The 27,953-nt window shown below is 37.9% G+C and overlaps 2 protein-coding genes across 2 annotated transcripts in view; both read left to right on the top strand.

Moving 5' to 3' along the window:
- Positions 1 to 2,293, top strand: part of DHTKD1 (dehydrogenase E1 and transketolase domain containing 1) — a 62,441-nt gene extending 60,148 nt beyond the window's left edge. The window contains exon 18 of the transcript XR_009356543.1: positions 2,226 to 2,293. The gene's annotated coding sequence lies outside the window, so the exon portion shown is untranslated. The remainder of the gene's footprint in view (positions 1 to 2,225) is intronic.
- SEC61A2 (SEC61 translocon subunit alpha 2) lies at positions 12 to 27,953 on the top strand. Its single transcript, XM_059184147.1, has 12 exons — positions 12 to 144; positions 2,226 to 2,293; positions 3,572 to 3,637; positions 10,070 to 10,148; positions 13,479 to 13,610; positions 13,733 to 13,842; positions 19,072 to 19,225; positions 20,189 to 20,349; positions 20,698 to 20,895; positions 22,777 to 22,968; positions 23,337 to 23,413; positions 26,852 to 27,953. The coding sequence occupies exons 1-12, from the start codon at positions 138 to 140 to the stop codon at positions 27,036 to 27,038; spliced, it is 1,431 nt and encodes a 476-aa protein (XP_059040130.1). The 5' UTR covers positions 12 to 137; the 3' UTR covers positions 27,039 to 27,953.

The following is a 27,953-nucleotide window of genomic DNA, read 5'->3' as shown; positions in this document are numbered from 1 at the left end:
TCACGTGGCGCGGGGCGGAGCCTGCGCGGGGCCGGCCAGGAGCGCTTCGGCAGCGGGCGGCGAGACCCGAGCCGTGGGACCCGAGCGAAGGCAGTGCCGAGGCCGCCGTGCCCCGCCGGGCCGCCCCAGCCGCCGCCATGGGCAGTGAGTAGCGGCGGCGCAGCACTCGCTGGGCTGCCGGCCTCCACGGGCTGCGGGCGGTAGGGCGGGCGCCCGGCCGGGGTCGCCCAGCCCGGGGGCCGGAGGGAGAGGCGCGGGCCGCGCCGGGCCGCTGCGGAGGGCGCGGGCCGGGGGCCTCCTCCGAGGCTCCTTCGGCGGTGCGGCCTTTCCCGAGCCGCCTGCGGGGCCCGGGGCCCGGAGGCCCGGGGTTTGCGCTCGCTAGGTGGCGGGGAGCGGAGGACGGAGAGGGGAAGCCATTGGTTTTGGGGGCGGGGAGTTAGGGAACCGAGCGAAACCTGGACCACTTCTAATTTTTCAGGAGCTTAGGAAGCTCACATTTTTATTTCCAAGTCACCCTTCCTTGGCACGTTAGTGTGATGAATAAAGCTCTCTGACTTGTTGGATTTTTTTTTTTTTTAAAGTGATGCATGGCATGTATTTTAGGGGAGGAAGAAAGTGCGATTGGCAGCATAGCGTTTTCCCTGAAATTTTCATTTCAGTTATTTTCTAGCGTTGACTGAAAACTCACTGTGTGTGAGGTTGTATAAGCCTTAGGGACAAGGCCTTGAATTATGGGGATCTTTGAGGGTTATCTTCTGAACATTCAACGGCCCATGCATTCACGCATATACTTACATAGCTGTTGCCGATGTTCGTTGGATGAATGGTTAAGTGCAAACCTGAGCGGTGCATCCACTGGCCAACTAGTGAACATTTAGGAAGGAAATAGAGGAGACCCCTGACCTTGAATTTACATTTTAATCGGTGACCTTCTGCAACGCAAGAATAGACAAGTGGCCGACAGAAGCATTGCTTGAACAGGAGCTCTCCAACACCAGTGATGGGACAAGGCCAAGAAATCTGGGAGGGTGATTTGGATTGAGGTTGGAAGGAAAGAGGGATAAAGGAGTCTAGGAAGTTTTCTGATGTGGTTGATCATTTGTGTTGCATTAGAGAAGAAAGCTTCTATAATTCACATTTTCCAAATAGTCCAAAATGGCACTTGGGCAATGAGTATCTGCCTCTGGGAATTTCTGAGTTCTGTCAAATGTCAGTGACTGCCTTCGTTTTGAGAAGTTTCATGAGAAGATTATATAGTCAGCTTTTAGCTCACTATGAAAGTGTAATTAGTTAGGTCAGTTTAAAAACAATTTCTTGATGTTAGGATACAGACTGCAGTCTCTGTAGAAGATGATGATCATAACTAATAGTGCCTTCTTGTGTTTCTGCACATTACAGACGCTGGCAAAGACTGAGAGAATATCATCTTCATTCTCCAGTTCTTTGGCAGGAATTGACTTAAGCTGTGCCAGAATATAGTGTCTATCCTTAAAGAACCTTGGTTTATCTTACTTTGATATGTAAGTTGTCTGGAAAAGCCGTGCTTTCTCATGAAATGTCATGGTCATTTTCTGGGCTGATTATCATCCATACACAAGTACTTTGAGATCGTTATGTGGGAGAGCAACCAAGCAATGAAGGTTGGTGTAAGTGAAATGAAATAGAGATTGTATACTTAAAAAACAAAACAAAACAAAACACACAAAACTCTCTGTGTAGAAGGTGAATCCATAATCTTTCTCACTTATGCATTTCAGCATCTTTTAATCTAAATTAAGTCACTTCTGCAGTTTCAGCACATTTCCTCTTGCATTTTTCCTCTGATACATCTTATTTTCTTCTATAGTACATTGTCGTGTGGGTAATGTAGTAGACTGCATTCTCTCGTTCTTTCTTTCTTTCTTGATGTAGTGATGCTTATGAAAGTATTCCTTTTCTGTATAAATAAAAGGGCTGGATACCAACATGAGGAAGCAAAATCATGGCACAAGGGTATTTGTATTTGCTTCTATGGAGTAAACCCTTAAAACTTTTGGATACTTTTGTCCCTTAATTATTTCTCTTCCCTGATATATTTGAAATGGAGAGTACTGTGATTATTTTGGAGGTGGGAATGGGATGAATCTTCATTAAAAGTTAGAGGATGTTTGTATTTGTTTCTGTAAAAAGGTACATCTCTTTTTAAAAACTTTGTAACAGAGATATTCTTTTTTTTCTTTTTACAGTCAAATTTTTAGAAGTTATCAAACCTTTCTGTGCAGTTCTACCAGAAATTCAGAAACCTGAAAGGAAAGTAAGTATAACATATTGGTAATATAGAGGGTAGCTAAATGACTTACTCTACTGAACTAGCAAGATTGATTAACTGTCCCCAACCCTTTTCTGGTATACTTGGAGAAATAGAACTGCTCTTCCTTGCAAGAGGCGGAAAGTAAGTAACACTAGTTTAAACCAGTTTAGATGGGTTATCCTCTGTTTTTTAAAAAGTCTGTTCTTTAAGTTGGGATATTTCCAAACCAAGTGTTTCTTTGGCCTATGTGTTAGATAAGATATTCTATCTCTAGGGACCCACTGCACTATGAATGACTCAGTCTGCTGGGTCACTTTTTTTTTTTTTTTTTTTAAAGATTTTATTTATTTACTTGAGAGAGAAACAGTGAGAGAGAGCATGAACGAGGAGAAGGTCAGAGAGAGAAGCAGACTCCCCATGGAGCTGGGAGTCCGATGCGGGACTCGATCCCGGGACTCCAGGATCATGACCTGGGCCGAAGGCAGTCGTCCAACCAACTGAGCCACCCAGGCGTCCCTGCTGGGTCACTTTTGATGAGTACAGTTGTTTTACCTAAATGATGTACAGTTGTGCAAGTATATGTCTCCCATTTCTTGGTCATTCAATACATAGAAGAATCACAGAAATGCACCCAGAAAATAATATGACTGCATCAAATTATTCTTGAATCCTTGTGCACTTTTGGAACACAGGTTTTTAAATTCAGTAATACTGTTAGTCCCAAACTGGCCAATTCCCTGACAGTCCTCTTCTGTGCTTTCGATATCTCACAAAACTAACAGAAATAGGTGTGTGAAACTTTTGTTAAACTTACTGTTCCATTTAGAAGTGTATTTCTTTCTTTTTTTTTTTAATTGCTTTGTGGTTTTAAAAATAGTTGTTTCAGTTACATGTTAGGCATCTCGAGAAGCTCTAGCTTTTCATATTCCATAAGATATTCATATACTATTATCCTGGGCAGTCTCTGCTTTGCACAATGCTGGTTAACTGAAGTACACGCATACTGGATCTGTGTCTTGCTTTTTATCCTTTTTGGTTTCAGTTAATGTAGTTCAGGGTGTTGAGGCCTGCCTGTATTTAATTTACTTAATTCTCGGAGAAGTAAAGAAGGTATGTTTAAAAAGTTGAGCTGTTTGCTTTAGCTGATACTAACTAGGTGAGAGTATTTTAATAGTAAATAATTGGAGCCTGTCATGATGCAGAATGTTATGCTTTAATGTGGAATTTTGCTTTGTATTTGCTGTTTCTTGGTTTTGATTGATCATTCTTATTTTGTTGTAGATCCAGTTTAGAGAGAAGGTACTATGGACTGCCATAACTCTCTTCATTTTCTTAGTATGTTGTCAGGTATGTAACCAAAACCAAAATATTAATTAAATGTCTATGCTGTTGTTGGAGGGTTTTGATTGGCTATAATTTGAGAAAATTTATTTTAGTTTAAATAATAGATAAATATAAATAGATTAAATAGATTAAATAGATAAAATAAAGCCTGAAATATTTTGAGCATTGTTATTTTTAATCTGAGTTGATGGTGAAAATGGTTATCTTGTCCTACTGTGTATTCTTTTTTTTTTTAATTAGTGGGTTTGAACATTTTTATTCTTTTTTTCTTAGTGTGCAGTTAATGATCTTTACCCATTTTTTTCTTGAGTTTTTTTTGTATAAAGACAGATTTTTGTATATAAAAGCATTAAACGTTCGACATATACATTGCAAATTTTTTTTCTATTTTGTTGGCCTTTAATCATGTTGTAAATAGCATATATTAATTTAAAAGTCTCAAAAAGTCAAATTCTAGAACCCCAGTGATACTCTGTATTTATAAATAGATAAAATTCATTGATCCTTTTTATTAGTATTTTGCAGAGATTAAGTTCACAGAATGAGGGTAAAATGTGACCTGTCCCCGTCACAAGATTGTTGAGAGGATTAAACTAGATGCTTTAGGTGCAAGTTTTTTGAGGATGGGGCACCGGGGTGGCTCAGTGGGTTAAAGCCTCTGCCTTTGGCTAGGGTCATGATCTCAGGGACCTGTGGTCGAGCCCTGCATGGGGCTTTCTGCTCAGCAGGGAGCCTGCTTCTTCCTCTCTCTCTGCCTGCCTCTCTGCACTTCTTGTGATTTTTCTCTCTGTCAAATAAATAAATAAAATCTTAAAAAAAAAATTTTAAAAAGAGCTATTGAAAATACATAAAACGAAGTAAAAAAATTTATATTAGGAAGCAGTAGAGCAGATTAAGTCCATAGTCTGGGGAAAAGCCAAATGTATTTTTTTTTGAAGAGTGAAATAATTTGGTCATCAAGATATTTTACTGCTGGGACGCCTGGGTGGCTCAGTTGGTTGAGCAGCTGCCTTCAGCTCAGGTCATCATCCCAGCGTCATGGGATCGAGTCCCATATCGGTCTCCTTGCTCCGCAGGGAGCCTGCTTCTCCCTCTGACTCTGCCTGCCACTCTGTCTGCCTGTGCTTGCTCTCACTCGCTCTCTCTCTGACAAATAAATAAATAAAATCTTAAAAGAAAAAAAAAGATATTTTACTGCTGTACTTAGTTTAAAATTGTTTTCAGTGGTCAGAGAGAGAGAGCCTTTTTTTTTTTTTTAAAGATTTTATTTACTTATTTGAGAGAGAGGGAGAGTGAGAAAGTTTGAGTGGAGGGGGGGTCAGAGGAAGAAGCGGACCCCCTGCTAAGCAGGGAGCCCCATGCCAGATTGGGGACTCGATCTGGAAATCTGGGATCATGACCTGAGCCAAAGGCAGTGGCTTAACCAACTGAGCCACCCAGGCGCCTGACAACTTTTTTTAAATACGGAGAAGTAGAGAGAAAAGAAGAATAATCATCCATATTTTTGCCAGCTACTTTTAACATCTTAGAAATTCCCCTCCCCTCCATAAAAAAATTAGATTTAAAAAGGTATAATTTATGTATGGTAAAATACACTTATTTTTTAAGTGTACATTTTGAAGAGTTTTGACAAATGTAGACACCCACATACCTGCTACCTCAGGGGATACAGAACATTCTGTCACTCCAGAAAGTTCTGTGTAATCTCTTAGTCAGTCTCCAACTCACCCCCAGTGTCAGGCAAGCACTGATCAGCTTTCTGTTCCTATAATTTGATTTGTTTTTTTTAGAATTTCATCTAAGTGGGATCATGCAGTATCATTCCTTAGCTCTGGCTTTATCATGAGTATTTTGAGATTTGTCCCTGTGTTTGGTAGAGCAGTAATTCATCCTTCTTATTTCTGAGGAGTGTTCTACTAGATGACTGTACAAAATTTGTTCATCTGTTCACCTGCTGTTGGACATTTGGGTTGTTTCCAAGTTTTGTCTATGATAAAGTTGCTGTGACCATTCCTGGGCAAGACTTCCTGTGAATATTTGTTTTCATTTCTCTTGTGTAAATACCTAGGAGTAGAAATGGTGGGTTGTATGGTAATTACATGTTCAGCTTTATAAGAAATTGTCAAACTTTTTTCTAAGTGATTGCCCCATTTTTTATTTTCATCAGGCAGGTATAGGAGTTCCAGTTTCTCCCCTTCCTTGCCTGCCCTTCCTGTTGTTGAGCATTTTAGTATTAGTCACTCTAATGGGTGTTGTTTTAATTTGCATTTCCCTAGTAAATGATATTGAGCAATTTTTTCATGTACTTATAGGGCATTTGTTTATCTTATGTGAAGTGTCTTTTCCCAATCTTCTGCTCACTAAAAATTTTTATTATTGTCTCATTGAATTATACGCATTTTTAAAAGATTTTTAAAAATTTTAGAGAGAGATAGAGGGTGAGCACAAGCAGGGAGGGCGGGGGGGGCGGGGAGGGAGGAACAGAGTGAGAAGGAGAAGCAGACTCCCTGCTGAGCAGAGAGCCTGATGTGGGGCTTGATCCTAGCACCCTGAGATCATGACCTGAGCTGAAGGTAGATGCTTAACTGAGCCACCCAGGTGCCCTGAATTACATGCCTTTTAAAATATTTTCTGGATACAGGTCCTTTGTCATGTAAATGTACTATGACTATGTTTTCCTAGTATATGGCTTGCCTTTTCATTTTCTTAATATCTTGTAAAGAGCAAAAATCCTTCCTTTGGAAGTTTAGCGACTTTTTTCTTTGATGGTTCATGGTTTTTGTTTTCTTATCTTCTAAGGTTGAGAAGATTTTTTCCTGTATTCTAAATATTTTATAGTCTTGGCTTCTATATTTTGGTCTGTGATGTAGTCCAAGTTAATTTTTGTGTATGGTGTAAGTAAGGTTTGGGTTCATTTTTTTCTGTTTGGATAGCCAGAAAATGCTCTTCTTTCTCCATTTAATTACTTTGGCATCTTTTGCTGAAAATCAGTTAACGGTATAAGTGTGGATATATTTTTGTACTCTGTTCTTTTCCATTCATGTATATTCCATTGTTATGGTCACACTGTTTGATTACCGTAGCTTTATATGAAGTCCTGTAATCAGGTCGTAAAAGTCTTTCAACTTTGTTTTCTCTTTTCATAATGGTTTTTGATTATTCTACGTTTTTCATATTTCTGTATAGATTTCAGAATCACCTTGTCAGTTTCTATAGCTGGGATTATGATTTGTATTGCTTTGAATTTATAGGTAAATTTAGAAAAAAATTACCTTCTTGACAATATTGAATTTTCTAATCCAAGGGTCAGCAAACATTGTTCTGTGAAGGGCTCGGTAGTAAATATTTTAAGCTTGGCTGTTAGAACCCAAGACCCGTAGGAATTGTGTTGCTCAAAAAGTGTGGTATTTCTCATGACTGTTTCATGCAATAAATTAATTTATGCATTTTATGTTACTTTATTTTTTTTTCCTGCAGTATAATTGCATAGTTGCCAAAGTGTGTTTTATATCTTTCTCATATTTAGGCAGTTCTGCCCAGGGCTGGTAACTTCTTGAATCTCTTTCCATTGAATTCCAGACAGGTTTATTTTCCCCTCCTAGCCACAGTTAAGGGGCTTGGGGTCTCCAGTTTCACCGAGTTTTATTTAGTTGGAGGGAATGGTGAGAGGTGAGATAAGCAGTGATAAGTGCAATAATTACTAGGTGGGCATGGCTGTCTCCTCTCCCGAGTGGTTCTCATCAGGTGATTGAACAGGCTGTTCCATTCCTGACCTCAGATCATTCCCTCATTCCCAACTCATGGTGACCCTGTAATTGTCACCAGAAGAAAGCCCCATTGCTCACTTCTCTGTTTCATCCCAGCTGCTGTTTCTAGTCCCTTTAACCAAAGCAAAAAGATAAGGCTATCTGTGCAGCCTGCTCCTCTCCAGGTTTGGAATGTTGTGGGAATTGTGAGGATTTTGTTGCCTTCCCATTGTGATGGCTGGAGCAGCTTCATGCTGGGCTCTCTGCGTCTCAGTTGTCTGCACTTTTCTCACCCCCATGACCGCCAGTGCTTCAGTTCATGATCCCTTTTCTTCTTACGCTACTTCATGGATTTTTTATTCTTTTTCCTTAGTTTTTTTGTTTTGTTTTAAAGTAGTCTCCATATCCAGCATGGAACTCAGTGTGGGACTTGATTTCACGACCCTAAGTTAATTTCAGGACCTGAGCTGAGATTGAGTCAGATGCTCAACTGACTGAGCTACCTGGGCACCCCTCTTTTTGTTAGCTTTTTTCACTCTTGTTAGCTTCTACTATTTTACATGTTTAAAAAAGTGTGTTTTCTTATGCATGGGGGAGTTGCTGCTCAACTATTGTTGTATGTAAACCCATAGCTATTGATTTTACTGAGAGGAATAAGATCAGACATTGAGTTTAATAATCCAGTTGTCTTCAAGAAAGGAGGGAATGCCATTACTTAGGGCAGGTTGGCTGACTTTTTCTTGTTCATTGTCCCACAAATCATCTAATTGTGGAGGTAATGGCCATCTCTATCAGGTGCAATTAAGCAAAGTAATTTGACTGATTGACCTCTCTCCCACTTATGGAAGATTGTGATGTGGACTGTCCTGTAGTGTTAATTGGTTCTTATACACTAACTTCCTTCCTCCCAATCTCTCACATTACCTGAAGAGTATCTGCAGCATTAGGGGACATAAAATATCCATACTTCTTGCTTCACCAGCTTTGCTACCCAGCTAATAAATCCAGATGCCCAGAAAGGGTAAGGTTGATCATATGGATTGTTCAGAATTGTTGGCAGCATCTTTTGCAATTAAAAAAAAAAAAAAGTCAGCTTTGTGTAAAGAAGGTTTTTGAAACTGGAAATGTATTTTTCTTTGTATCTGATCCCTGCATGGTAAGGGAAGAGGTATGACCAGGAGCTGTATCCTACACTTGATCTTAGCCAAAAGGCCGAGAAGCGATACCAGGAGCTGTATCCTGAACATCGGTCATATAATAGGAAACATTCTGAAGTGAAGAGTTTCTTTTTCTTTTTCTTTTTTTTTGCTGATGAAAATGTAGTATGTACTTATTATTAAAAAATCTGATAAATGCTGAGAAGAATAAAGAAAAAGCCTTAATCCTACCACCTACAGATAATTACTTTTCAGGATTTTAAATATTTACACTTAGTTTTATCTTTTACACATATTTTTACAGTATCAGACTTCCATTTATATAATTCTGTACCTTTCTTTTTATAGCAGGGTTTCTCAACAATGGCACTGAATTTTAGGCCTGGTTAATTCTTTATTGTGGGGTCATTGTAGGATGGTCAGCAGCATCCCTGACCGCTACCCACGAGGTGCAGTAGCATTTCCCTTCAAGTTGTGACACCCAAAGATGTCTTTGGATAGTGCCAGATATCCTTTGGGGGGCAGAATTGCCCCAGTTTGATAACCATGGTGTCATACTTGGTATTAAAACATAAGCACTTCTTTATGCTGTTACAAGCTTCTTTAAGATTCTTTTTAGTGGCTGCATAATATTCACACACACACATATATAAAAAAACCTTGAGTCTAACATTGGACTGTGACTGTGGCTGTCATTAGCACCCATAGCTTAGCAAAATTATTCTATGACTGGGTGGATATATCCTATAATTTACTGATAGGGGTATTTTTTAATTGTAAAAAAAAAATAAAATTTACCATCTTAGCCATTTTCTTTTTTTTAAAAGATTTTATTTATTTATTTATTTGACAGAGAGAAAGAGAGAGATCACAAGTAGGCAGAGAGGCAGGATGAGAGGGGGGAAGCAGGCTCCCTGCTGAGCAGAGAGCCCGATTTGGGGTTCGATCTCAGGACCCTGCGATCATGATCTGGGTTGAAGGCAAAGGCTTTAACCCACTGAGCCACCCAGGCACCCCCATCTTAGTCATTTTTAAGCATATAGTTCAGTAGTGTTAAGTGTATTCACATTGTTATGCAACAAATCTTCATCCTGATAGGTGTTTTTACTAGTAGATTTGTGTAAGTAGTGATTTCTGTTTTTATTTTTGTTAAAAAAAACTTTCCTTTTAGGATACCGGGGTGGCTCAGTTGGTTAAGCCACTGCCTTTGGCTCAAGTCATGATTCCCAGGCTCCTGGGATCAAGCCCTACATCCGGCTCCTTGCTCAGTGGACAGTCTGCTTCTCCTTCTCCCTCTGCCTGCTGCTCTGCCTACTTGTGCTCTCTCTGTGTCAAAATAAGTAAATAAAATCTTTAAAAAAAAACCTGAAACTTTCCTCTTAGGGTTCACTTGTTTTGTTTGTTACAGAACATGAGAAGTAGTGTTTTTTTTTCTTCTAAGTATTGCAAACATTAAATAATTGAGTTGTGAATTAAGTTCCAACTTAATTTATGTAATGCATTTTTTAAAACTGTTTTATGTAATATTATAGATACCACTGTTTGGAATAATGTCATCAGATTCTGCAGATCCCTTCTACTGGATGAGAGTTATTCTTGCATCTAACAGAGGTATGTACTTCTTTTTTTGTTGTTGTTTGTTTGTTTGTTTGCCTTCATACTGGGCATTAGTACTGACATCAAGTAGATGTGAAAATGTGGAAACAACTATTTTGATGTCTACAGGGGTGGGGAGCGTATGGTAAAAGAAACCCGTTGCCAAGGAGAAGGGACCAACACGTAAATACTTTAAAAAGTCTGTATATATTATAATAATAGAAGTATGTACAGAGTATAGATGTACAACAGAGAATGGAGTGATAGCGCTGTCAGGAGCTTTGGTCCTCCATCCTTTTATGGGTCATATTTTCTTTGAGACTCTAATTAAATTTTTTTTGGTACAGTATTACTTTATTTAATTTAAATTCAATTAGCAAAGGTATAGTGCATCATTAGTTTTTGATAAAATGTTCAATGACTCATTAGTTGAATCTAACTCTATTAAATTTATACTTTCCCAAGAAAAATTCATATATACTCACACGCACAGATTTTGCATAAAATTTTTTGAGCTTCATGACCCTCTGAAGTCTGGTCCTTGCGTTTCGCATGGGCCGGAAAGACCCTGATCTGCAGTGTCAGAGGAGACAATACTGGTAGCATTTGAATTGGAGTTCAGTATGTGAAGGAAGCGATGGGAGAGGGAAGGCTGATCTAAAAGCCCTTGTATGTAAAGCAGTGGCTAAAGAGATAGGTAGATACTGGATCATGAGGGCTTTGTTGGTAATTTTTTTAGATTAAAATAGAAATAATGGTTAATCATTTAAAAAAAATGCACCAAAATTTGTATGCAGTTTTATATAAAGCTTTGGCTTAGAGACAAAGTAGGGAGGGTACTTCAAGTATGATTCCAGGCCATTAGTGTCCTCTTCTGTCACACATTTAAGTTTTTTCCCCAATTTTGTATCATTTTAACCAGTGCTACCATGAATGCATAACTGTAATGCTACCTCCTATCATTTTTTAATAAAATTAATTTCTAGAAGTTTTACTGTGCAAGATACAAAAACCTAAATTTTTGATAAATAATGCTAAATTATCTTCCAAAAAATTTGTACTATTTTATACACTTAGCAGTTGTATATGAGAATGACATTTTTCTTCCATCAGTGGATATTATTAGTCCTTTAGTCTTTGGAAGTTGGACAGGTAAAAATTGGTACTTTGTATTTGTATGTTGGTCAGCTTGAGCATCATCTTATATTTTTATTGAATATTTGATTTTTTTCTGAGTGGACTTATTATAAGTAATAGAAAATTACTGACCAGTTTAAACACAAAAATGGAATTTATTAGAAAGATACTGATCATTTTTTGCAATCCGTAGAGGGAGTAGAACAACTAAGCCTGGGCTGGGAGAGAAAACCAAGGCAGCTTTGGATCAGCAGCAGGGACCAGGAACCTTTTCTTTGGGATTTAGCTCCCCAAATTCCTGGGTTCTTTGCTTCTTAGCTCAAAATTCCAAACTGTACGATTTACACCGGGCTCAGTGAGCTTTGATTAGAGTTTCAGAGTTACGTAGTTCAGATTTGGGTGTGGGGGTCCCCTCCTGTACTGTCAGTATTTCCTGAGAAAGAACGTTATTGAGTGCAGCCAAATTGTGTTCTTTTTCCTTTTTAAATTTTGTTTACTATTGGTTTCTTCATTTTTAATTGATTTGTAAGAACTCTTTGTATATTAAAGATATGAACTCTGTCATTTGTGCTCAAATATTTTTCTTTTAACTTTTATGCAGCTTTTTTTTTTTTTTTAAACTTTTATGCAGTGTTTTACCACATGGAATTTTTGTAGTTGTATCTAGAGATACAACCATAGCATGTGTCTTTTCCATTGTGGGTTCTCAATTTTTTTGTCATGCTTAGAAAGGCTTTTTCTCTTAATAGGATGATAAGCATACTCACTTGTAGTATTTTTGTTGTTTTTCTCATATGGTTAAATTTTCTATATATCGGGCCTTTATTTTGATGTAAGTCATGAGGTAAGAAATAGAGGTGTGATTTTTTTATAAATGGCCAGGCATTTGGTAAGGTCACTTTATCCTTCCCCTACTGATTTGGGGTACCATATTTCCTATATGAAATTGTCATTAAAATTTGATTATGTTTATTCTCAAACTAGATCCATTTGAAAGTTATAAATTTTGTGATTTTATTTAATAAAAATGTTTACCTTCCTATTTCTGTATCTACTGGTTTTAACAATAAGAAATGTTACCTTTTACTGTTGAAGTATTTGACAAGAAGTGAAGAATCCTAGAATGGAATCTTTTCTCATATTAAGGGCACCTTTTCAACATTTATAAAAGCCAGGATTTAAGGTTGTGGTATGATAGAAAGACCAGTGAAAATGTATTCCTGATGCTATAGAATTAATCATTTTATATGTTAACTTATACACTTGGCATATTTGGTTTTTTTATTTTTCACTATAAGTACAGTATATGTTTTCTGTAAAGAAAAACTTAAAAAATCAAGAGAGGCAAAAAGAAGAAAATAATCTCACTGGGTAAAAATAACCACATCTTGACAACCAGACTAAAATACAGAAAACCATTTTTCCACTCAAGTATTAACTGGAATGAAACTGTAATACTAGTTTCCAAATTTTTTATTTTGCTATCCACTATGGCATGAACATTTTTCATGCCACTAAATGTTCTACAACAGTTATTTAGATGACTCTCCATGTGTTTTTAGAATTTGAATTAGAAGAGTCACAGATAGTCTTAAATGTCATTTTTTATTAACTTGGTATTTAATTCTCAGGCTTGGTATGTATTTCTTGTTTTGCATTAAAATAAAATGTTCAGGGCACCTGGGTGGCTCAGTGGGTTAAGCCGCTGCCTTCGGCTCAGGTCATGATCTCAGGTCCTGGGATCGAGTCCCGCATCGGGCTCTCTGCTCAGCAGGGAGCCTGCTTCCTCCTCTCTCTGCCTGCCTCTCTAACTACTTGTGATTTCTCTCTGTCAAATAAATAAATAAAATCTTTAAAAAAAAAAAAAAATAAAATAAAATAAAATAAAATGTTCAGTGTAGGTTTTAAAAATAATGATTTGGACAGATATTCTGGGAGATATCTTTCAAAGGATTTCTCTAACATTTTAAGTTTAGAATTTATAGAAATTTACCTATTTTGGAAATAGTAATTTTGATTCAATGAGTTGTTGCAAGGTTGTGTTAATAAATGAAGTAAATGAATGTGTTAATAAATTAATGCTTAAAGAATGAAAATCTGCCTGTTAACATTTGAGCATGTGTTTTAATAGACATAATTAAGGATTGTAACACTTGTAATCCTCATTGGGTATAGGAAAGATTTACTTTTTTTCCTTCTCCTTTACAGGAACTTTAATGGAATTGGGTATCTCCCCAATTGTAACATCTGGTTTGATTATGCAGTTGTTAGCTGGAGCCAAAATCATTGAAGTTGGAGATACACCCAAAGATAGAGCTCTATTCAATGGAGCCCAGAAACGTGAGCTATTAATACAATTAGAGTCTTTTCCAAATTTTAAGAATTTTGCGGTAAAGATGCTTTCCTAGTCTTTTTTGTCTTTGGTTGTAAGCATGTACTCCTTTTCCCCCAATTTTTGTCAGTATTTGGTATGATCATTACCATTGGGCAAGCCATTGTGTATGTCATGACGGGCATGTATGGGGATCCTGCTGAAATGGGTGCTGGCATCTGTCTCCTTATCATTATTCAGGTAAGAAATCCAATTTTTCATCTGCAAGTAACAAAACAGTTTGACCCCTTTTTTTCCTTTCTAACAGTTCTTTAAGTGGTTGCTACATTAATTTTCCTCCTCTGAATTATTTAATTATAAGATTTTGATTATTGAAGTGACATATAAATTGTGTTGATATAAAAAATTAAAATTTATCTTAATAGCCTCATAGCTGCATAGTATAAGGAATTATGGATCAACTATATTTCACCAATTTTTAGATGCACATTTTTTACTTTTTGATGTCTTTGAAATCAGGATTTTTTTAAAAAAGATTTTTATTTATTTGGGAGTGAGAGAGAGCAGGAGCAGGGGGAGGGGCAGAAGGAGAGGGATAAGCAGAAGCAGATTCCCCGTTGAGCAGGGAGCTGAGGCAGGGCTCGATTCCAGGACCCCAGCAACATGACCTGAGCTGAAGTCAAACACTTAAGCAACTGAGCCACCCAGGCTCCCCCAGGGTGTTTTTTCTTACAGCTGATGGTGCCCCACATTTGCTGTCAGCCAGGCAGCAGTTGTGATAGTAGTCACTGTGCGCATATGTGTATCAGCTGGTTGGAGCTGGTCACATGTTCATTGCATTGATTGGTTGTGTGCATTGTTGGTGCAACATGTTTTTGAGATTAGTTGCTGTTTGAAATGCCTGCAAGAGTGTCTGGTTTGTTATGGAACAGTCACTGTGTGTAGTAAAACACAGAACATGTTAGATGATAAAATCTGTGTTTACGTTTAAAATAGCTTTTCTTATAAGTAGAAAATAAAAATTCTTTGTGATAAGTTATTGTGTCATAGTTTAATTGATGATATATTTTTTATTTCTTAGTGGTGTATAAAATGATGGCATCACAAATAATATATTATAGCCAGTAAAATACGTGAACTTGATGAACCTGTATACATATATTCCATGGATTTTTAAAGTAGATCCTTTGGAATTGAACTTTTTTTTTTTTTTGGAATTGAACTTTTATTTATTTTATTTTTATATTTTTTTAAGATTTTATTTATTTTTTTGACAGAGAGAGAGAGAGGGATCACAAGCAGGCAGAGAGGCAGGCAGAGAGAGAGAGAGGGGAAGCAGGCTCCCTGCTGAGTAGAGAGCCTGATGCGGGGCTCAATCTCAGGACCCTGAGATCATGACCTGAGTTGAAGGCAGAGGCTTAACCCACTGATCCACCCAGGTGCCCCTGGAATTGAACTTTTAAAGACCAATATAAAATTATCCCTGTAATAAGTGTCTCAGAGTTGTCAAAGTTAGAAGATACTTCTCTAATGTACAGTTCTTAGAAGTCATAGAGGCTATCCACTAAGGGATTGTACTTAAGTTACATAGTAATTATTTATGGGATTTTGAAAAGAATTTTAATAAACACAACATCTAGAGTCCTGATTATTTTAGAAATGCCTCAATCTATGGAATTAGGATTCACTTAGTAACATTTTTTTTTTAATGGTCAGAGCATTAATTTCAGAAAAACATTATTAAATAAAACTAAAATACCAACTTATTAATATATACATTGAGAAATAGGACCATTTCAGATTGGCATGGTTGACCATTTTTTTTAATGAGAAACATTTATAAGAAGCACAATAAGATCTTGTTGTGCATATGATTAGAACAAAGAGAATTAGGTTGTTCAAGTAGTTATCGGTGTCATTACAATAGGGAGGGCTCTTCTAACTGGATGGAAATATTTTGTCTTTTGACCAGGTAAGGAATTTTTAATGTGTTAGCAGTCTTTGGTAGGTTTCTGAGCTCTAGTGTGTTCCCATAATGTCCTTATTTCTCCATTAAAAAAAAAACTGATTGGCAAATTTATAACCTTTGAGAATTAGAGGAAGCAGTGTTGCAGTGGCTTGGGAAAGAGGAGCCTCTGAAAACTGATTTATGTGTTTCGGTGCTTAGGATCTCTCCGTGTGCTTTTGCCATTGTTGAGGATACTGATGCGTCAGTTGTTGTCCTACTTTGTTTCCTTACAGCCTTTGCTTTATACAACTTGTAGTTCAGAATAGCTCCCAATTTTTAGGCGCCTGGGTGGCTCAGTGGGTTAAGCGCTGCCTTCGGCTCAGGTCATGATCTCGGGGTCCTGGGATCGAGTCCCGCGTTGGGCTCTCTGCTCAGCAGGGAACCTGCTTCTCTCTCTCTCTCTCTCTGCCTGCCTCTCTGTCTACTTGTGATTTCTCTCAGTCAAATAAATAAATAAAATCTTTAAAAAAAAAAAAAAGAATAGCTCCAATTTTTATCTTTATTTTTTAAAGACTTTATTTATTTGAGTGAGAGGGAAGGAGGGAGAGAGAACGTGAGCACAAGCAGGGGGAGGGGCAGAAGGAGAGGGCGGAGCAGACTCCGGCCAAGCAGGGATCATGACACCAGGACTGTGAGATCATGAAACCAGGACCCTGGGATCATGACGTGAGCCAGAGGCAGATACTTAACCAACTGAGCCACCCAGGCACCCCCAGAATAACCCCAGGTGTTAAAAGACACTTGGAATTGGCACCTAGCTCTTAGAACATTATGCTCCAGTACAATTTTTCTAGTATTTTAGTAAGGGTAATTTTGGATTCTTGAAGAACTTCATCTGACCAGTTCTGGGTTAAAGCATGGACTCCTGTGTAGTTGTTGCAAATTTGAATTTGAGATAAAACAGAGTTAAGCTATTTTAATTTTTACCCCCCAGTATCAGAAGTCAGGGAATAGTTATATTCCAGGAATGAAATAAATGGATATATACTTTTTTAAAAATAGAAAGTCTGGCATACAAATACTTGTGGTTAGTTCTTTCAGTGTTAATGTATAGAGAAATGTGTTTGGTGATAGGTAGGTAGTGTGTCTTTAAAGGCATTGCTAACATTGAGAATGTATGGATGTGCTAAAGAGAGATAATTGGATCAGTGTGTTTCACCCAGAAACATAGGTTGTGAAAACTGTTTGCATGTTGTTAGGTAAGGTGTTTCTTGCCTTATTCTTGTTTCCTTCATGTGGTCATGTCTTTCAACTAGTGAGATTTGAAATCTAAACAGTGGATCTTGATTAAAATAACAGAATAGAAAATACCAGTGTGCATGGCACGCAGGAAAGGTAAGTATCATGTTGTACAATTGCGTGCATGTGTGTGCATGCACAAGCAGAATTAAAATGTAAAGAGTTATTTTTATGCCTGATTTAGAGATTTCTACCTGTGACACATTGCACAAGTACGTGCCCATAGCATTGAGTCTCTGTCAGTATTGTAGTCAATGAGATGCTCTAGCTTCTTAGTTTCTCAGCATCTCCCACCTCAGAGGTATAGTTCACATGCTTTTTATGGTCTTTTATCTCATTCTTTAGATTTTGGAAATGATTTCTCATTTAGACTTCTCTTTTCTCTGGTTAGAAAAATATGAGTTTGATTTTCACAGGACATACATAAATCACTCTGTAGTCCGATGGTTATTGGTCTGAACACGTGGTTTGGAGAATTACAGGTATTTCAGAGTGACTTTATGACTCTGAAAGGTCATTTAATCAGAAGCCCACGATCATACTTTTTGGTGGGCTGGTAGTTTGAGGACAGCAGTTAGTCCCTGCACAAGGTTGGTTCTCTAATTGGGAGTATTTAATTACTTTTTACATAATTGTGGTCAAATTAAAATCTCAGTACTAAATCCTGACTTCTCTTTTGTCTTGTCAAAGTGTTAAGCTTGGTTTTCAAACAGTAAAGGATTCATGAGCATTCTTAGAAGTTTGAAGAATTGCACCCTTTTTCCAATCCTTTGAAAGTCAAACTAAAAGACTGTAATAGACAGTTTAGGCTCTGTACAACCACTGAAATGACAGTTAAGGGGAAAAAAAAAACTGCTGAAGGTAAGCATGCTTAAAATGGTGTTCTGTAGTTTGCTCCTTTTTGTAACGGGGGATGTCAGGTAAACCGAGTAAGAGGGTGGGAGGCTGCAGAGCTGGGCAGAAGGCAGGTGGCATTTCCTCACTTACGTAGGATGGGGTTTCTAAAATGGGGACAGGTGTGAGGTTGGAGGCCTAGAAGCATCTTTTCTTTCCCTCTTGATCAGGTTACTGCAGTGCAGGGAAGACATGACTGTGGAGGTCACTTGCAAGGCTATGGATTATTTTTAATTGGTGTATGCTTTTACAGAAATGTCTTCTCCAAGGAGAAAATTAAGAATTTTCAATTTCACATAAACTAAAGTTATTATGCTTTTATTTTTTAAAAAAAGGATGAGCTTAAGAACCTGGCAAATCCTTGTCTTTAAATTTACATTCAGTCTTTGTCATTGTATGTATGGAGTGCATTTTTGACATTGTTATAATCTCTATACATATTAATTTGTGCTCTTTTTGAGTTATTCTCTCTATATATTATAGGTGAGCCTTAACACCTATGGTTAAGGTTGGGGTGCTGATCCTGCTCATGCAGTTGTAAACCACATATAACTTTAGACTCCCTCAAAACTTAACTACTAACAGCCCACTATTTACCTGTAGCCTTGTCAATAGCATAGGTGGTTGATTAACACACATTTTATATGTTATATACCATATTTATACTATGTAGTAAGCTAGAGAAAAGATGTTATTAAGAAAATCAGAAGGAAGAGAAAATACATTTATAGTACTGCAGTGTATTTATTTAAAAAAAACCAAGCCTGTGTATTTGTGGACTTGTGTAGTTCAGACCTGTGTTGTTCACTGGTAACTGTATATGTAATATAATTACTCAAGTATTATGCATAATACCTTAAAAGTGTATCAGCATGGTTTACACACTTTTCCTTTAGTGGCAGTATGCAATTGCGTCTTGTTATTATACCATATTTCATTTGGTTTTTCACTTCCTTGGAACTACTTGGAATGTTTTCAGTGTTTTGCTGTCCTAAATTGAACAAGTTTGAACATTTTTGCTTTAGAGTGCTTTTAATAGGCCTTACTTAAACATTGTACAAAACACTATTCAAATGGTTTATAAAAAATACTTTAAAGGTCAAAATGTCTGCTTTATAATGTAATGATGTTTCCACCCATCTGATTTGCAGAAATGACTTCTGACAAAAGTGGGGTTTAAAAAGATGCAGAGAGTAATAACAGTGATATTGCAACAAGTGGGTTTTACTATTAAAAATGCCTGTACTTTGAAAATAGTCAATGGTGTTCACCTTCCCCTTTCTTGAGTTTATTCTTGCTTCAGCTTACTTGCATTTCTTTCCCCACAGTTGTTTGTTGCTGGTTTGATTGTGCTGCTGTTAGATGAGCTGCTACAGAAGGGTTACGGCTTGGGGTCTGGTATTTCCCTCTTTATTGCCACCAACATCTGTGAAACCATTGTCTGGAAGGCCTTTAGTCCCACTACTATTAACACTGGCAGAGGTACATTGCACAGTGACTGCAACTGCACGAGTTTTGCTGGATGTGTGCTGGAAAGTAACCCATCACGGAGCAGGACGTGCCTGTAAACATCCTGGTTTGCTGTCCCAGGGGACATCTGGTGCTAATTGCTCAAGAGTTAAGCAGCAGAGTTTGTGGAGTATGAAATAGTACTTCAGAAAGAATCATATCTAAATAGTAGCCTCTGCTCGTTGAAAATTTCAGTGGTTGCAAACAAGCTTTTAAAAATGTTATTTAAGCCATTGCCGCAGAAGTCATTGATTTGACCGATTTCCGCATTTCCAGGGGGAGGAAAAGGTAGTGGATTAAGATTTTTCAAATGAAAACACTATTATTTATTGTATCATCAGGGAGCACTAATACTTTTGCTGCCACTCTCCTTGGCTTTCAGTAGCAACTAAATTTTGAAATCCTTCATTCTGTCTTTCCCCTTGCCCATCTCCATTTGTCTTCAATGCCATCCAAGCTTCATAACAGTTAACGGCTAAACTGATCCCAGCCTTAAGAAAAGAGCAATGATGGCTTTATTAGTATTCTTGGTAAAATAAACTTAAAAGCCAGCTCGATAGAGTGACATAGATCTTTTGATTCTGACATCTTTATTCTGCTTTGCTGCCGCTTTCTCCCCTCCCTTTCTCTTCCCTAAAGTAAAGGAGAGGCAAATCATTATGACCTAAATATTTGCTTAGGCTTATTCTCCTTTAGCTGTTTTCGTCAAGAATAGTCTCTTGAGAAAACTTGAGATTGGTGCTAAAAAAGATACATTTGCCTCCATGATGTAAAGATTTTTAGAAGCCCCACACATGGCTGATTTATAGAGTAAACATTGATGAATGATTTTGATTCCTATTTTTGCCATGTACTGGAGTTTCAAGGTTATTTGTTTGATCTTAGGGAGAGCTCTGGAGAAAGAGTCTACAGTGAATTTGTCTCTTGATTTATCAGGTACCGAGTTTGAGGGTGCAGTCATAGCGCTCTTTCATTTACTGGCCACCAGGACAGACAAGGTCCGAGCTTTAAGGGAAGCTTTCTATCGTCAGAATTTACCCAATCTCATGAACCTCATCGCTACGGTCTTTGTGTTTGCCGTTGTTATATATTTTCAGGTACGTATACTTTCTTCACTGGAGTCAGGGGGATGTGGATTTTTATTTTGCTTTTAAAGAAAAGAATGCTATTTGAAATGTCAGTATCTGACAAGTCAGTGTTGCAGAGTCTAGTCAAGCAAATAATTCTGTTCTTTCAACTGAGGTGCAAAATATCGGTGGTGATGGCATAGAACAAGAGTTACATTTCAGCGTGTGTGTGTGTGTGTGTGTGTGTGTGTGTGTGTGTAGCAGGGAAAATGTTAGTGTTGCTTCTCACATTCCCCACTGTATTGTTCTGCCTGTCATCTGTGTTCTTTAGTTGAGATGTGCAGTAACTCTTACTTCCTCTTCATTTTCATTTTTTAGGGATTTCGTGTTGACTTGCCCATCAAGTCAGCCCGGTATCGAGGACAGTACAGTAGCTATCCCATCAAGCTCTTCTACACCTCGAACATTCCCATTATTCTCCAGTCGGCCTTAGTGTCAAACCTGTATGTTATTTCCCAGATGCTGTCTGTTCGATTTAGTGGCAACTTTTTAGTAAATTTACTAGGACAGTGGGCTGTGAGTATTTTGTTATTTATTCTAAGCATTCATATTTATTGTAATTTGCATTTCATGGTTATATTTTGTAACTGAAAGAGATGAGCCATAATTGAAGCAGTTGCTTCAGATTCACTTTTCAGATTCACTTACTTGTTGCAGAGTTTATCATTTCTTTGGAAAGATGTTTTACCCCCATTTTTCATGGCCTGAGTGGCAATAACCTAGTTGTGATTAACTGGGCTAGAGAGAGGCATGTGATTACTAGACCGGAGAGAGCACAGAGTTACTAGAAATAGAATCCAGGACTTTCTGACTTCCCTTTATAGATCCTGTCATCATAGCTTCTTCCAAAGCAGTCCAGCCCTGTTGTTACTGAAGTGTGAGTTATTGTCGGATTGAATTTTAATTGGTTTAAATTCTGTCATATGACAAAAGAGCATTTTTTTTCTCTTTTAAAACTATAAAATTAAAAGAGACCATGGTCTTTTATTCTTCTTCAGAATACGTAGTTGTACAACTTGTATTTTAACAACTGTTATTTTTTATAGTCACTGTTTCTGAAATGTGCTTATTCTATGCCTTTATCTTCATATGCTCCCTGTTACATTGTAAGTTACAGTGACAGATCTTTCTGCTTCTACAATAAAGGTCATTTTTTTTCTTTTTTTAAGGTTAACAGGGTAAGACAGTAACTCTTGAGTGTTAGTTGAAGGAAGTAGGATTTCGTTTATCCACAGTACTCTTTCTCCACTCATGTAATGGAAATGTGATTACCTGTAATGAGGGAAGATGTGGTCCTTCCCTTTGTGAGCTAATAATCCATCAGAAATTATGACTGTAATAATTTAATAGCAGTAAATGTATTGAGTAGTTTGTGTATAGATTGTGTTGTGATCTTAACTAAGTTCCTTTTTAATGAGAGAATTACTGAGAAATTGAATTATGTCTATAAACAGTGCTTTTGATTGGGGATTAGTGATTTTAGGGGCACAGTAAAGAAATCATCTTGAAATGTATATTCAGGAACCAGACATTTTAATCATTGCAGGCAAAAATTGCTCTCCCACCCCTTATGCCTGAAAACTTAACACTGTTCCCGGTTCTGTTCGTATAAAAATTCTTAAATGTTGGTCTGGATAAAAATCCTATTTTAAATATTAAAGGACTATTTCTTTATACATTTCTTACAAAAAGTATAAAGTTTAGGCAGTTATTAGTCATCTGTCGATATTATTTTAGTATATGTGCTGCCGAAGCGAGCACATCTGTCCATATTATTGATCATTTGATTTTATTCTTCATAGAATACTTCGAAGTGAAAGAGTATGTTGCATACTCTTGTATAGTGCAGAAAGTTTCAGATTCTACATGTAATCAGAGATGGAATGTAAATGTCATCATATTCCTGTCTTTAGGAAAAGAAGGAAGGTTTTTTTTGTAAATGTATTATAATGTTGGTTTTTAAAAGATCATTCTTCTATTAATAATATATTCACAATGTCATTTATTTATTTATTTGTTTGTTTGTTTGTTTGACAGACAGAGATCACAAGTAGGCAGAGAGACAGGTTGAGGGGAGGGAGGGAAGCAGGCAGAGCCCGATGCGGGGCTCGATCCCAGGATCCTGGGATTGTGGCCTGAGCCAAAGGCAGAAGCTTTAACCGTCTGAGCTACCCAGGCGCCCCCACAATGTCTTTTATATAGTAGATGCTCACCATATAATTTTGAAGGAGTGAAGATATTAGACACAAAAGTAAATCTTTAAGTTATACAGAATTGTTAACTCTAGGGGCTTTGAGTTGAAAGCATTGCCATAATTTTTGAGGAGTTTGAAAAGTCATAAAAATGTATCTTGACCAGTTGGGTTCACCATCTTTCCTTTTTATTCTTGTTCTGTAGGATGTCAGTGGGGGAGGACCTGCTCGTTCTTACCCAGTAGGAGGGCTTTGTTACTATCTTTCTCCTCCTGAGTCCATGGGTGCCATATTTGAGGATCCTGTCCATGTGGTTGTTTATATCATCTTCATGTTGGGATCATGTGCATTCTTTTCTAAGACATGGATAGAGGTGTCTGGTTCCTCAGCCAAAGATGTAAGTATTTGTTGTATTTGAAAATAAACGTTTTTAATTTCAAAGTTGTAATTGAAACACTCTTAATTATTTTTATAATTTAAGCTTTTAAGTCATACATTCTTAACCCTTCCCAACAAATTCTTACTCCTTAGTATTTAATTTCTGTTTTAGGGGGATGATAAATAGAAGACTGAGAAACACTGGTTTAATGTGTGGGTGATAGGTGGTGTGCACCACTGAGCCTCAGATGTAATGGGAATGGTATGACAGTGCCTACTTAAGGGTCTTTATTTGATTTATTAGTGTGTGGAAAGCACTTTACACCTAGTAGATAGTAAACTGAAATATTTACAGTTCGATTTTCAAAGTTGTTCTTCTCTTGGCAGGTAGCTAAGCAGCTTAAAGAACAGCAAATGGTAATGAGGGGCCACAGAGATACCTCTATGGTTCATGAGCTTAATAGGTAAGGTCATGAAATTTAATCCTTGATGTGTGTATGTGTGTACATACACATGTATTTGGTTTTTCAATCTTTAATTTATTGTCAGATGTTATCCTGTTTGCATATGAATCATTTTTTTCTATTTCACACAGAAGAACCAAAATTTAACATAATACTGAATTGTTCTCTAAAATTGTTCCCCATCAAAATTGACATCTAAATTATTTTTTAAAATTGTGTTCCCTTCACTGCTCAGCCCAGTATTAAAATGTTCTTGATGGGAGGTCCTCATTGTCTGGCTGCACATAAAATCCCCTGGGAGCTTTTAAAAAGTCCTGATATTCCATCTCTAGGAATTGAGATTTATTTGGTCTAGGGTGGATCCTGTGCATTAGTTTATTTTTTGATACCAGCTTTATTGAGTTATAATTCACATACAAATGTATTTATTCATTTGAAGTATATGGTTTAGTATATGGTTTCTGTTTTTAGTATATTCAAAGTGTATAATCATTACAATGTAATATATTTTTATTTATTTATCTTAAAGATTTTATTTATCAGAAAGTTTTTTTAGTATATTCAAAGTGTGTAATATTTACAATGTAATATATTTTTATTTATTTATTTATCTTGAAGATTTTATTTATTTATTTGTCAGAAAGAGTGAGCACAGGCAGACAGAGTGGCAGGCAGAGGCAGAGGGAGAAGCAGGCTCCCTGTTGAGCAAGGAGCCTGATGTGGGACTCGATCCCAGAATGCTGGGATCATGACTTAAGCCAAAGGCGGCTGCTTAACCAACTGTGAACCACCCAGGCGTCCTCATTGCAATGTAATTTAAAAGACATTTTTGTCACTGGAGTGCCTGGCTGGCTCAGTCAGAGGAGTATGTAACTCTTGATCTCAGAGTTGTGAGTTTGAGCCCAACATAGGGTGTAGAGATTATGAAAAAACAAAAGACAAAAAACAAACCCAACCCCACAAACATAAAAAACAAACCAAAAACATTTTCATTACCTGGAAAGAAACCTTATACCTGGGACGCCTGGGTGGCTCAGTTGGTTAAGCGGCTGCCTTTGGCTCAGGTCATGATCCCAGCGTCCTGGGATCCAGTCCCACATCGGGCTCCTTGCTCCGCAGGGAGCCTGCTTCTCCCTCTGACTCTTCCTTCCACTCTGTCTGCCTGTGCTCGCTCTCATTCACTCTCTCTCTGACAAATAAATAAATAAAATCTTTAAAAAAAAAAAAAAAGAAACCTTATACCTACTGGTTATTTCCCATTCCGAGCTTATTCCCCACCCCCGAGCCCACTTTTTACTTTTGATCTCAATGGATTTACCTATTCTGGACATTTCACGTAGTGTAAGGTTTTCAGAGTTCAGGCATTATTTGTGAGCAATATTCCATTATATGGATGTACTATACTGCATTTGTTCGTCCATTCATCAGTTGATGCAAATTTTGGTTGTTTCCAGTTTTTGACTATTATGAATAAGGCTTTTAAGAACGTATTTGAACATGGTTTGTGTGGACATGTTTTCATTCCTGTAGGAATGGAATTGTTGGGCCATCTGGCAACTCTGTGTTTAACATGTTGACCGGCAGGCTGTTTTCCAGCGTGGCCATACTGGTCTGCGTGCCCACCTGGATGAGGCTTCCAGTTCACATCCTTGCAAGCACGACTTACTTTTCGATTATAGCCACCTAGTGGGTATGAAGTGGTAGCTTTTTGTGGTTTTGATTTGCATTTCCCTGATGAGTAATTACATTGAATATCTTTTCATGCGTTTAGTTAGCTATTTGTGTATCTTGTTTGGAGAAATATCTTTTCAGATCTTTTGCTCATTTTTAATTGTGTTGTCTTTTTTTTTTTTTTTTTTTTTTTTTTAGATTTTATTTATTTATTTGACAGAGAGAAATCACAAGTAGGCAGAGAGGCAGGCAGAGAGAGAGAGAGAGGAGGAAGCAGGCTCCCTGCAGAGCAGAGAGCCCGATGCGGGACTCGATCCCAGGACCCTGAGATCATGACCTGAGCCGAAGGCAGCGGCTTAACCACTGAGCCACCCAGGCACCCTTGTGTTGTCTTTTTGTTACCGAGTTGTAAGATTCTTTTTTTTTTTTTTTTTTTTTTTTAGATTTTATTTATTTATTTATTTGACAGATCACAATAGGCAGAGAGGCAGGCAGAGAGAGAGGGAGAAGGAGGCTTCCTGCTGAGCAGAGAGCCCGACCCGGGGCTTGATCCCAGGACCCTGAGATCATGACCTGAGCCGAAAGCAGGGGCTGAGCCGCTGTAAGAATCTTAAAAAAATATTTTGGATATACCTCTTTTCAGGTTTATGATTTATAAATATCTTTCGCCATTCTTTGTCTTTTCACTTTCTTGGTGTCCTTTGATGCACAAATTATTAATTTTGATGAAGGTCAGTTTCTTTTGGTTGCTTTGTGCTGCTCTTAGGGTTTAAGAAACCATTGCCTAACCCAAGGTCACAAAGATTTATTCTTGTTTTCCATTAGGAATCTTGGCTCTTATATTAAGGTCTTTGAATTGCCTCGAGCTAATTTTTTTTGTGCTTAGTGTGAGATAGGGATCCAGATTTCTTTTTGTGCATGTGGATATCCAGTTGTTCCAGAACCATTGGTTGAAAGGCACTTGTATTTTTATGTAAACTTTTTATTTAGAATGTAGGTTGCAGAGAGTAGTAGAATGAACCTCCAGGTGCCCAACTTGTGTCCAGCTTCAGTGGTTAGCCTCAGTCTGCTTTCCTGTTTATCCACCATCTCCCTCAGTCTTTTTTCCCCATTCTTTAGAGTATTTTAAACACAATCCCATTGTTTTTAAGAGTTCTTCAGGCGATTCTAATGTGCAGCCAAGATTGAGTTCCTGTAAAGAGGGTCATTCATTCGCCTCTTGTCATGTAAATGTGATACATAGAAAGCATTTTGAAATTTAGTCTTCTTCTACAAGAGTGAGCTAAAGACGACCTATTTAAAATAGTGAATTTTAAGATTTTATTTATTTATTTGACAGAGAGAGAGATCACAAATAGGCAGAGAGGCAGGCAGAGAGAGAGAGAGGGAAGCAAACTCCCTGCCGAGCAGAGAGCCTTATGCGGGGCTCAATCCCAGAACCCCGGGATCATGACCTGAGCTGAAGGCAGAAGCTTTAACCCACTGAGCCACCCAGGAGCCCCTAAAGTAGTGAATATTTTAATACTTAAATCAACGTTGAGGATTCCAATCTTGTGCCATAAAAATCAAGTATTGCTTTTTTTGGCTATTGACTGGTTTCTGGAAATCCAGGTCACATCCTTCCCTGAGTCATAAAGTCTCCATCTGTATGTCAGCAGCACGTGGGACATGCACATCATCCCCGCAGATGGCCCCCTGCCGGTGTAGCGTGACGATGACGCCCCAGCGCCCTCTGCCCTGCACTGACTGACTTGTTCTGTCTTGCAGGTACATCCCCACGGCGGCAGCGTTTGGTGGCCTGTGCATCGGCGCCCTGTCAGTGTTGGCTGACTTCCTCGGGGCCATTGGCTCTGGCACCGGCATCCTGCTTGCCGTCACTATTATTTATCAGTATTTTGAAATTTTTGTCAAGGAACAGGCTGAAGTCGGTGGGATGGGTGCTTTGTTTTTCTAAATGTTCCAGTATTTCCTCCTGTGTGTGTGAAAGGGAAAATAATTTTGACACATTGTTTTTGTCAAATAATGCTGGTTCCCCTTTTCTTCCCTCACGGTTTGTTTTCAAGCGCTCACCGGCCCATTTGTTAGATGGGCGCCGAGCTCAGCCCGTGTGCAGCATTAGTACCAGCTGCCTTAAAACTGAAGTTTACATTATTCGTTCAAAAATGTACTTGTAGTGTTGCCTGTGATGCTGGAAACCAATGTACCCGCCTTGCCCTGTTCACTTGTGACGGTGAGATGGTGACGTGGATCAGTTTTGCACACAACATTCAGAACACTCACTCTTCCCCCCACTTGTTTAAAAATAAATGTAGTTCAAATTGCCACTTTCCAGTATTTTTGAGCTTATTTAATGAGTTCTGGAACATTTATATCTAATCTGTATTTTAGATATAATTAACTTTTTATACTTTTTTAACTCTTAGTATCCACGTTCCCACCCTCCCTCTCCGTCCCCTGCCTGACGTGTCCCCTCTCACAGCTGCCACTCAGCCCAGATGGGCAACGCTGAGCTTCAGTTCCAGCTGTTCCTAGAAACAACTGCTTGTAATTACTCCTGGTTTTCATTCCTTTCTTCCCAGTGACAGCAGTTGGTGCTGTTTTACTGTATTGGCTATGCCTTCGAATTCCAACACATCACTTGAGAATATTCTTTCAAGATACGAAGCCCCAATTCTTCTTTTTTTTTTAATCCCTAAAGCAAAGATCTAATTCTCAAGCAATGTCTGTAGTTCAGTGGGGGTGAACAATGAGTAATTCATGCTAGGAATTTGTGTATGTTGTTGTACTTTACAGCAGCAACATGAGTGTAAACAGTAGAAAATAAACCTTTATTTAATAAAACTGTTTCAGTTGTGTTGGAAAAATAAAA

This window comes from Mustela lutreola, chromosome 8 (assembly GCF_030435805.1).
Source record: "Mustela lutreola isolate mMusLut2 chromosome 8, mMusLut2.pri, whole genome shotgun sequence".
Classification (NCBI taxonomy): domain Eukaryota; kingdom Metazoa; phylum Chordata; class Mammalia; order Carnivora; family Mustelidae; genus Mustela; species Mustela lutreola.
The sequence above is the reverse complement of the archived record's forward strand: the minus strand, read 5'-3'. Positions and strand labels throughout refer to the sequence as shown.

Excerpts from the sequence above, each read along its gene's own strand:
- SEC61A2 (XM_059184147.1), top strand. Across the intron at positions 20,350-20,697 it reads CCGTTGTTATATATTTTCAG|GGATTTCGTGTTGACTTGCC; the intron begins GTACGTATACTT and ends TTCATTTTTTAG. Across the intron at positions 23,414-26,851 it reads ATGGTTCATGAGCTTAATAG|GTACATCCCCACGGCGGCAG; the intron begins GTAAGGTCATGA and ends TCTGTCTTGCAG.